Raw genomic sequence first — 11556 nt, 5'->3', positions numbered from 1 at the left:
GGATGCGATAATTCAAGGTGATTGCATGCATTGAGATTAAATAATAGAGAACAACCTTTTATGAAATAAAAATATGCTAATCGTATCTTTCCTGACAGTTTAAAAGTCCAAGAATGAATTTCGTCATCCAATTTGGGACAAAGCTTAATTGGATAGAGAAAGATAAAGGGATTAATACACAAAAGGTGGGCCGTATGTAGAGATGAACTCGAGAAGTGGCGGGAAAAATACTATATGAAGGAATGTTAAGTACGAGACTAAAAGTAATTGTTCCAACCAGGTGGTTGAAATGACATATTGTACAGTTTGCATAAGTATAATCAACACACTGGCAATGATACATGGAAGGGTAAAATGTTTCTCTTCTCTTTCCTTTTTTTCAAAGTGTTTTTCTTATAATAGGAAAAAAAACACACAATAAAGTTTGTTTTATGAATAAAACATACAACGTTGAAGAATGTAATTACAGTGCAAGTACAAAAGAAGTTGTTTCTGTTATACAGATTGTCACTAGACTTTGCAGTATGCATTACGTAATGAATTTTGCCATTGTAAACGGAAAGAGAAGAGAAATAAATAAAAAGATCGGGCAAGGACTATTCAGTTAGCCCAGGGTCAACAGTCATATTCTTATACATGCTCGCATGTCAACCAAATCTTTATATAAAAGAAAAAACCGTTTAAAATATTTTGACATGTCAATCGTAAACTAATTTGGAACAATGCTTAATTGGATTGAGAGATTAATGGTTGACATACAAGTTGTGGGCGTATATAGGGATGAAATTTGAGAAATGGCGGGAAAAAAAAATACTAAAAGAATGTTAAGTACGATAATGGTTCAACCATTGCAGTTCAATAGACATACAGTTGTATAAGCATAGTCAACATACTGGTGATGATACGTGAAAGGGTTTTTTCCCCTTCTCTCTCCCTTTCTTTCTTTTTATCGAACAAAGATCTTTTTTTTTCCTTTTCTTTTCTTTTATTAATAGCAAAATAAACAATGGTTGTTTTATGAATAAAACCAATAGCGTTTGTAATTACAGAGCAAGTACAAAAACTTGACTTTCAGTATAGGTTGTCGTTCGATTGTGCAGTATGTGTTACGTAATGATTTGCCATTGTGAAGGGAGAGAGAAGAGAAATAAAAAGATTAGGCAAAGGTCAATGCAGTTTACCCATGATCATTAGTCATGTTCTAATACATGCTCACTTAACGACCAAATCTTTCATGACAAACCGTTCAAAAGATATTTGACAAGTCAATCGTAATCCTATTTGAGACAATGCTTAATTGGACGGGTCAAGCTAAAAAGAGTTGTCGTTTATGGGATGAATTGAAAAAGTGGCGGGAAAAATACTGTATGCATGATCGCAAAATTCAAGGCTCATAATTTCAACAGGTTACACACATAAGAAATCATAAATCTAGGAATATTTATCTGTGCAAAATGGCCATTTGGTAAATAAAAACAAAGGTTTATAACAATGATAGTCGAGTGACAAAATCCATATCAATTACAATATTCTCGATGTGTGCTGGAGGACACCTCTTAACTGGTCATAAAACATATTTCAGAATGATAAAGCAATGCGTATCGTTCTCGGTATTGTTAAAAATAGTGGGGAGTTGTTAAAAATAGTGGGGAGTTATAACATTTTTTTTAAAAATAGTGGGGAGTTGTTAAAAATAGTGGGGAGTTAAAACATGTTTTTTTTTAATATGAAGGCATTCGATAGATTTGAAATTTGTTTAACTGTTTGCCAGTAAAGCTCAGATAACATGGATAGTCTTGAACAAAATTCTGCATTACTATAAAAAAAATGGCATACTGGTTTTGTGATCTTTGGTATAAATTATTATAAATAAACATTCCGTATTGCACATTGTCCTCATATTATACTTTGGAATATCTGACATTGCAAGCATCATTAATTTTTTTTCGATACAGAAAACAAAGAATGAATCATACTCCCATGGAGCAGTGGTTTTGATTTGTAAAAAATCTGAAAATCTAGAATCTAACGAAATATAAAAGTTAACACAACGTTCACGTTCATGCAACTGATACCGTAATTACAGAATCAAGTTGCCTCTGTTTAATTAACACAACATTTTGGCAACTTAGTGGGTCAGAAATATTCTTAAATCAACCAAAAGAACCCATTTACTAGACCATCTTGAATATTGCGTAACAAACATTACTTTACATCAATAAACACGACTTGATAAATTTTTCACCCTTGCCCCTCTGCAACGAACCTCTCTTGATCCTTCTGTCGCCCCCATCTCTCCCCTCTCTCTCCCTCTCTCTGATACTGTTTGATGTCAACACATTGCCCTCTTCAAAAATGTGTTTATTAATTCTGTTGTCATCTGTTTTCTATACTAGGAATGTGTTTGCCCGGGGGTGTATTTGATTCTGTAAATGACGATGAACCACATTCTTTTCTTCATTAACTTATCCTTTTATATCAGTGACGTAATGAGCCAAAAATTTTGAAGGGACGTGGTGTATTAGGAAAAATTCATAAAAGAAAAAAAAATGACATTTTTATAACAAAAATCCAATTTTGTGGATTTTGTTAAAATATTTCGAAAATAATATCATATTTTGTCTTTCCGTTTTTTCCTTTTTTTCCTTTTTCTCTTTTTTCTTGGTAATATTTTTTTTTCTTTTTTTTTTTTTGGGGGGGGGTAGGGCCGGGGGTAGCCCGCCCCAAAACATATAGCCTACTAGTATAGGAATGTGTGCCCCCCCCCCCCGGCCCTAAATCTACTTTATTACGGAGCATCATACACGGACGCATATTGGTCAAAATTCACAACGGTACGTACTTTGCGAATTTAGGGCCAAGGAACTCCTCGGAGTTCCTGGTCCGGGGTGCAGATTTTTAGGTCTGGGGTGCAGAACCAATGTGCAGTTCAATTTTCGCCCTGCGTCGCGCTGCGCTGCATGCACAGACGTGCGTGCGCGTGTTTCGAAAAACAATCAATGGACAGACGTGATGACGACGCCGCTCATGCCGCTTCTGCTTGCCTGAGACTGAGAAACCAAATCAGATTCCGATTTCATCTGATTTGTTTCAAAATATAGATAAGCTCAACGTACTTGTAGATGCGATTGATTTGGGATTAGTGGAATTATACCTACCATCATTAATTAATAAGAATCTCCTGAGCCGAGCTATTTGAAATTGAAAGTGCGCTCCTTGGATTTCTCCGTTAAGAAGAGTATCAAGACAGTCCTCCACTCTCTACTTAGCCGAGCGTCTCGGGGAGAAGGGATGGCAGCGACCGTTGCCAGTAGTGGAGGGGATACGACAGACGGGGATTTAGATATGTCGGATGCATACGATAGCATACGAGAGATTGATACGAGCAAGAAAGAGGTTCGTTTTAACACTTAGATGTAGTAACTTTTTAGTATATTTTAAAATGGCACTGTACATACTCCACACCAGACCTGCCTAATATAGTACGACAATACACCAGTCGGTGGACTGTACTTTATCAGAAGAAGAAGAAGAAGAAGAATAAACTGGCATAAAAAGTCCTTAGATCTAATTAGAATCTAAATATTTATTCTTTAAAGGGGAAGGGCCAAGGGGCATATCTATGACTATTGTCTCATTAGTATTGACATTGTCTGCTTAATTAATTGTAAACAAGTTATTTATCGATTAATTTTAAACATAAATTTTTTTTTATTGTGTCCGCCAAAATAAGAGGTGATAGGCCCCCCATATGTTCCTCATATTCTTATGATTAAGTGTGCCGAAAATCTCATAAAAATTTGAGAGAAAGTATTGTTGGGGGAAAAAATTTAAAACGTATATGACATGCAAATTGCAACCATACGATTAATTGAATGATCATTTCATCATTTGGGTCCTTGCATAAGAGTTTGAAGTACCCTTTTGTATTTTAGTAGTAATTTAAGATCTATTGGTAGAATTTCTTCTTCTTCCATTGTAAGTGCTGCTTCAAGATGATAATGATAAACACAGCATTTATTACGCGCCATCTATCAACTATTCCGAGGCGCAGACGAAGATCGACACTTGTGCGGGTACATGTGATTGTGTGTGTGGAAGTTTTCAAATGCTGTTATTTTACGGTATATTAAAAGCATCGCAGTCTACACTGGATGTTTGGTCGAAGTCACTGGTGACATACATGTAGCATGCACTCTTTTGTTGTACCATTTGCCTATATTTGTAGTTTTTCTATACATCAAAAGGAACTGTTGCTGGTCTGCATCATGAGTGTTTTTGGACATTGTATTCATCATCACTATTATTACTCTCTCATTTTTGTATTATAATCATAAATATGCAATGTAATGATAATCTACATGATGCATTTGTACATTTGGTCCAAACACTGGTCGGCCTACAGGAATGAGTGTCTGTTGTACTGAGCACTCGAGAGTAATTGTATCTCTAGTATAAGCAGTACTTCCCCTAAAATCAGTATGATACTTCATATGGAAGAGATGTGAAAACAAGTTTATCCATTGAAGTTGAGTGTACTGTACTGCTCTACAGCTATGTCAGGAAAAATCTAATCAGATCAGCTGGACAGAGAAGAAAAGTTAATGCTGTGTTGTTGGGCAGCAATACATTCCTTGCAACTGTAAGGGGGAAACGTAGTAGGAATCTAGGAGATTCACACAATTACCGGTAGCTGCTGTTTTGCTTCACAGTGTACATTATATAGCCTAGAGCTTCAGCAAGTTTACGGTGTAATTTGAATTCATGTAATGATGTAAACGCTGAGCATTCCCAACCTTTCAGCGCTTTCATAATCTACAATGACTTGAATAGGATATTTAAAGATCAATGAATGTGGTTGCAGTAAACACCCGGGGGGCCACTTACATTAACTAGTGGATACCATGCGCGACCCAAAAAACACGTAAAAAGGATGTCTTTTCACGATAGGGCACGTTACGTACGTAACGTGATAAGGGTGTCAAAAACACAAAAATAGTGAAAAAAGGGTATCTATTTCGTTAGGAAGATTACGTGTTTAGGGTCGAATTTGCGGGGATGATAAAACACATTAAAATGTTTTATAAAGGTTGTCCTTTTTGCCCCAACACTTCGGGTTTAGAGTCCGATTTGCGCGAGGTGTAGAAGGACGTGGGGTCGTACTAAACCAAATAAGGTAAAGCTGACGACCGAAGGACCCGTAACAATAAAACATTCCAGTACTTGTTTAGGGGTTCAACTTCATTTCAGGTAATATTTGCCAAGAGTATCGTTTTGTTTCCAATACTTGTTAAGGGTAGGGTTTCACACGCCAGTACTTGTTAAGGCGTGCATTTTCAGAATATGGAAATTACATGTTTAGGGTGCTTTTCGAGACCCCATGGTTGCGCATGGTATCCACTCGTGAATGGAAGTGCCCCCCCCCCCGGAGTAAACACTGATTTCATGAGAAAGTCTGTAAAACCAAGGACAAGGTAAAGTGTCACTATACAGAGCTCTGGCACAGTTTACTGTATGTAAATTGAAGTTTGTGTCTTCATGAAATCCGAGCTGAAAAAAGGACTAACACAAATAAGCACATGTGGGACAGAGTATTATTACTTGAAAAAGACAAGACAAATAGCTCGAGCCGAATGTCATGCTTATTTTGCTTATTTCTCAGCAGTGACACAATTTTCTTGCAGAATCCTTTGGCACATATTTTGATTCATGCTCATGTATACAAACACTTGGGAGCTCATCTTTATTGGATTCTGTACAAAGTTGTTTTGAAATACATGTAGTTTCCACATTGGGCATTTATCTTTTAAATTAAGAAGCTCATTTAGGTAATAATGAGTTTTCTACGCTCCCAGCAAGACCAAAGTTCACCTGTCCCATTAAAATTGATTACTCCTGTTGATTTCAATCGCCTACTTTGTACATGTACCTCTTTATTCTTCATCAAGAAGAACAGGCCAGAGATCATGGCTGAGTGCAAGTGCCTTGTTGCAATCTCTCCTCAGTCTATTCCCGTCTTTATTGTTTACCCCCAACTTTAGGAATGGTTCCCAGCATTCGCTTGCCCTCTCCTTGCCTTTGCCAGCAGGGAGCAGGCCTGGGATAGACTACAGTATTGATGACGATTAGCATTGAGTGACCTCCGAGTTCACTCAACAGGTGTACATGTATGTACAGTATTGAGCATTAAGAGAATAGTGTACTGTACAGTCTGAATTGCGCTCAGAAGTGTAATGATGTGTGTTGATCCAGTGACAATTCACATCGATCTTTTACAATTGATTGTGTTTACCTGTGACTGAACATTGAACTGGTCTTTGATTATTGATTTTTCCATGATTTCATTGTTCAAAAATCAAAACATTCCTAAATTACCTACATGTTCGTGTACATAATACAATATCTAGTAACTGCTTTCATGTACATGTATTTTCCTGAAGTTAAGGTGTATTGCTTCTTCTGCCCCTACACGTACACGTAGTCCCACATAAACTACAGAAGGAGAGCCTTCATGTGCATGCCGAACATAATGAATTATTCCTGTATTTTTATGTACAAGGCAATGATATAAATTTATTTTTATTCCTTCAAAATTAGTTAACCCTTATCATTGCATTCAAATCTGAGTGTGTTGGTGGCCTTCATATAAGTTTTGTAGGCCTACTTGATGACCAGATTTGGACCATTCTATTAAACAGAAATTTACATTTAAGGCCTACTTTTCCTTTTAAAGAAAGAAATACCTTTTTTTCGGGGGGGGGGGGGGTCACAGTCAATGATCCATCAACATGTATTAAGATGTAAGGTCTTTGTCTTATCTCTTTAATGCATAATGATAATGTTAGATAATTTATCACAGAAATAGGCTAACATGCATCACGTTGCAGGTGGTACATACATTGTATGCTACATGTGTATGCATAGACAGTGAAGAGTGGGGGAAAATATTTTGGAGAATGTCATCAGGCTAATCAATTTGTCAAGTTCATCAGGCAATTCCAAAGTCATTTCCTAAAATTCCTCCTTTTCGTAGCCCCTCGCTCTTCGGGTTAACTGACTACAAGTACAAGTGTAGGTACTAGGCAGCCACTAGAGATGCCTTTTCTTCAGTTCTGCCCAAATAAAATGGCATGGCCATGGGGATTTCCTGAACACATTTAAACAATTTCCTTAAGTGGGCAATACAGGGCATACAATCTAAACATCCTGTTAGTAATCGTTGATAGAGACGTAAGATGTGCGACCCTTCTCCATTTATTTTTTTTTTAGAAAAAAATCAATTTGACATGCAGCCATTTGGTATCCCCCCTCCCCCTTCTATGAAGTTTAGTAGTAGACCTACATTTATATCAAGTCTCTATGAGAGATCAGGATTGTTTTGATTACTCTCTTCTTCAAGTCTATGTACACTTTACGTGTAGTGTTTAGATAAGAAAGTAATAATTAATTACTGCCCATGATGTGAAGTACATGTATCATGGAACACTTGGTAGTTTGGGTACTTAAAATGCTCTTTTTATATTTATTTTGACTGATTTATTATTTTACACAAAATTAAGGGGCCAATTGCAGAAAGAATTGAACCAAAGAAAACACTCATCTAATTTGAACCAATCTGAATTGGGCAATTTGCTGTCTGTGGCAGGGGCGCTCCAGGATTTTCCAAAAGGGGGGGGGGGCACATTTGATGAAAATTTGACAAGCATAAAAAGAAGAGGAAAAAAAGTTTTTCACTTAAAAAATGTAGGTCATTTGAAAAAAATGGGACAAGGTCACAAGCCCCCACCCCCAAAAAAGATAAGTCCTCGCTTTCAAAAGGGGGCACACTTGTGTTAGGACGGCATATTCTCATGCCTCTCGCAAGGGGGGGCACGGGCCACGCAAGGGGGGGGGGCACGGGCCAGCTGTGCCCTCCCACCCTGGATCCGCCAGTGATCTGGGTCTTTTCTTTAATTTTAGTTTGATTTTATGTATTTCTGCCATAGTAGAAGACTAGAGGTCATGTACAAGACAGAAAGGCATTTCAATGGTTCAGGTATACATGTTCAGAGGACCGTGGTAGACTGAAAAAAATCATTCTGAGGAATCTTGACGAAAGTGGCACGGCACTGACCTGTGATCATATATCATCATGGTTGATGGTTATATGATGGATGAAATGATATCTGGGTTTGGTCATATTAGAATGGATGGTCCATGCTATGAGAAAACTAGATGAGACTTAAAACGAGAGGAGATGACATGGATTTATTTTTCTTTCTCCATCAACCCTCATATTCTCAGCTGGCCAAGAGTTCCATTTGAGACTGTACATGTATGTAAGCTTCATTGCATAGTGAATGCTTTGTATTTTAAAGCATGTTTCGCAAATATTTTTGTTGTAATATCTTCCCCATATTCATCATATGTGCCTGTTTGAGGGTATTTTGTCATAGTTAAGTTCTCCTCCAGAAAAACAATTACAGGCAGTACTGTGCAGCAATACTTTGTCTGATGAATTGACTTACAAGTGCTAGAATTTCACTGCATTTCAGACAACATTTTGGCATTAGATGTTGTATATTTTGGTTTGTCACAAGAGTTTTTTTATAGTTATAGTCATTCATATGCCTACATGTGGCCCAATTCTTTCAGGAATGAGGTAGAAGAACATTTGAAACGCAAGTGCAGTCCTCTCTTCCAAATGTCTTTCCCATTGCACCTAATGTGAAATTCCATTGAAAGTCAAATGAGAAGAGAATGCCCTGAAGACTTGCAAGGTGCATGGCCATGAATAAATTGAACCATTGATTGTAGAATCAGAGTGAGAAGCAACATGTGCAGGTGGAACCGAGGAAGTAGACCCAACTAGGGTGCTGTAAATCAAGGAGACAGCACAACAACATAGATACATTGTAGTGATGATGATGATGAAGATGCACAATGTATCTAAGGGCTGTATAGCCTGGGTGCTCCACCGTTCAAGGAATTCCTTTTACCTGGTACCTACTTGTGGTTACTACACTGTGTGGAGAGTGGCAAATGTAGATAAACGCCTTGTTAAAGGACACAAGTGAGCTCTGAGGTGGGATTTGAACCCTGAACCTTGTGGTTCAAAGTCCTTAGGCATACATGTACATTTACATGTATATGCATTGGTGCCATGAAATTTGCTCCGGCGGCAATTGCTTCTATGGAAAATCTCGTCATTAAGCCAAACTTAAAATCTCACCTCAAAAAACTTTATAAAACCCCTATACTTAATATCTTTACATTATTCTGAACCAAATTTCTATTACAATGCCCTCTGAGACTGGAGCAATCGTCACAGGAACAGATGTCGTGTCACCTAGTATATGCATCAATAATTAAATTTAACAATGAGATGCCTATTCACTCCCATTGAAGTTCCATGATCTGTATGGCTTTTCAATTGTTCAGAAATTATCTGTGAACTTTTTGAATTTTGCTGGTATTGTTATTGTATTGAGTATACTTTTTACATCAAATGAAGGGTCAAAACTAGTGATTGACTCTTCCTGTAAGCTTCTGGCCAGCATAAAATATGGAAAAATAGATCATGTATCCAGGCCTCGAAATAATCTACGGCCATCATGCCCTTCTTCTTTTTGCTAAAAGTTACGGCCACTAAAAATGTGCCCTATTTTATATGGCCGTGGTGCCCTTTTTTCTCATAAATGTGCCCTTTTTCTGATATATAATGTACCCCTTGTGAAAGTCTGCACCTTTTTTCTGAGCGAGGAAAACTTTTCTCCGATCTCAAAAAGTATTCAATACCTTAGCTTTACCAGCGACGTCCAGTGCATGTATGCAGTCTAGTCGAAAGCCGCGCCGAACGATGAGCTAGCTATACACAGCCGGCCGGCCGCTAGCGCGCTTTACCTATGCTATGTAAGCTGCAGCATAAGAATGGACGAGCGCGAGCTCCGTATGTGTACTACACAAATGTCGCGCGCGCTGTACTGTCCTGGCGAGCGATGCGTAAGTACAGTACTTTGAATGGGAGTGTTTCATAAAACTGTTCGTCAGTTACGAACAACTTACGAACGACCGGTGATACTTTCTTGGGTGCTAATCAGATTCACATTTAATTACATGTAGCTCAAGAAGGTATCACCAGTCGTGCGTAAAGTTCATTTTTTCTTAAGTAAATAATGTGGTTTGGTAATGAATCTGATGTATAACATTGACTATGGAAAGCCCCCCCCCACACCGCGAAACTGTAACACCTACAAATAATTTATTACATGCCCCTTAAAAAGTGGCCTTGGTGCCCCTCTGTATGGCCTTGGTGCCCTCGCTGCCTGGCCTCAGTGAAAAAGTGCTCAAAAAAGTGGCCTTGCCCCCCACCCAAAAAAAAATCCTATTTCGAGGCCTGTGTATCTGTATGCCTATTGCCACAATCCCAGGAGGATCTCCCAAACATCGGCCTACATACATGTTTAGTCTTTCATCTTGTCTTCCACCCCATTGTAACACTAAACAGATTGACTAGAATAGCAATTAGCTGAGTGTTGAATGACTATAGCCATTAACCACTCAAGTCATTACACATCAACAGCTTCTGTGAATCAAACTGATGAGGTGTTGACTAATGCCCATGTCAATCAGTGTTGGCTTGGATGAGGGATTAAATCAGAAAACAAAATGTTAACGGACTTGTGTGTAGATATATTTACATCATGCATTGTATACATGTACATGTATGTACATACTGAACAGGTTGACAAGTGGGTTTTTATAGGCCTATATGTACATGTAGGCCAACACCTTTCATTAATTTGTGGATGTGGATTGGGTGTAGACCAGCTGAGGCTTTATATTTCAATTCGTGATAAAAAAAAAATTAAAAATCACAGCCTACTATTAACTTTACTATCTCTTGACTTATATATATCTTTTTTTTCTATATATTCTTTGATATGTTCCACTTATCTTTCTGCTTATAAAACCAACTTATCAGGATATCGATATCTCCTTTTTAAACCTCACCTACTTTTGGTTTGCACTTCTTATTTTATTTGTACTATACATGTACTTAATATTTCTTTCTCAGGAAATTTTAAATTCCTTGAACCAATTGTGACCTCCTTGGCCTACCTCACAATTAAAAAGAAACAAAAGTATGAATTTACCTGTATCTTTATTATGTAGACAACTGGCATACTTTTTTAATTTGCGCAGAGTTGGCTGAATGTATGAAATATTATATGAAATGACAAGGAAGTGCTGTATAGCTTTTCGTTTCGTATTTCCTGGAGAAAGCAATGCAAATGGTACTCCACTGAGAAGTGCCATTAGGAAAAAAGCCTTATGAGAAATCAAATGGTTTCAAATTCCATGTGAGATGGAATGTGCCAAAGAAATTTCCTTCAAATTGTTTAAAATGTGTTTTTTCCGGACTACATGTATATACCCAGTAGGCTCTGTCAGCAGTTAACATATGGTGTGAGTGACTTGAGCTATGATTATTCTATTAAAATTTGGCCATAGCATTTTTACAGTGAATGAATTCTGTTTTGCTTGATTATGTCAACCATGCGTGTATGTATGTAG

The 11556-nt window shown here is 37.6% G+C and overlaps 1 protein-coding gene across 1 annotated transcript in view; it reads left to right on the top strand.

The window, feature by feature from the left end:
* Window positions 1–2986: 2986 nt before the first annotated feature.
* LOC121411446 (testin-like) overlaps window positions 2987–11556 on the top strand; it is a 54786-nt gene continuing 46216 nt past the window's right edge. Inside the window, exon 1 of the mRNA XM_041604186.1 lies at window positions 2987–3396. Within this exon, the coding sequence (XP_041460120.1) occupies window positions 3292–3396 (105 nt within the window). The 5' untranslated portion in view covers window positions 2987–3291. The remainder of the gene's footprint in view (window positions 3397–11556) is intronic.

This window comes from Lytechinus variegatus, chromosome 3 (assembly GCF_018143015.1).
Source record: "Lytechinus variegatus isolate NC3 chromosome 3, Lvar_3.0, whole genome shotgun sequence".
In the NCBI taxonomy this organism is placed as follows: domain Eukaryota; kingdom Metazoa; phylum Echinodermata; class Echinoidea; order Temnopleuroida; family Toxopneustidae; genus Lytechinus; species Lytechinus variegatus.
This window is presented reverse-complemented; position numbering and strand designations above follow the sequence as displayed.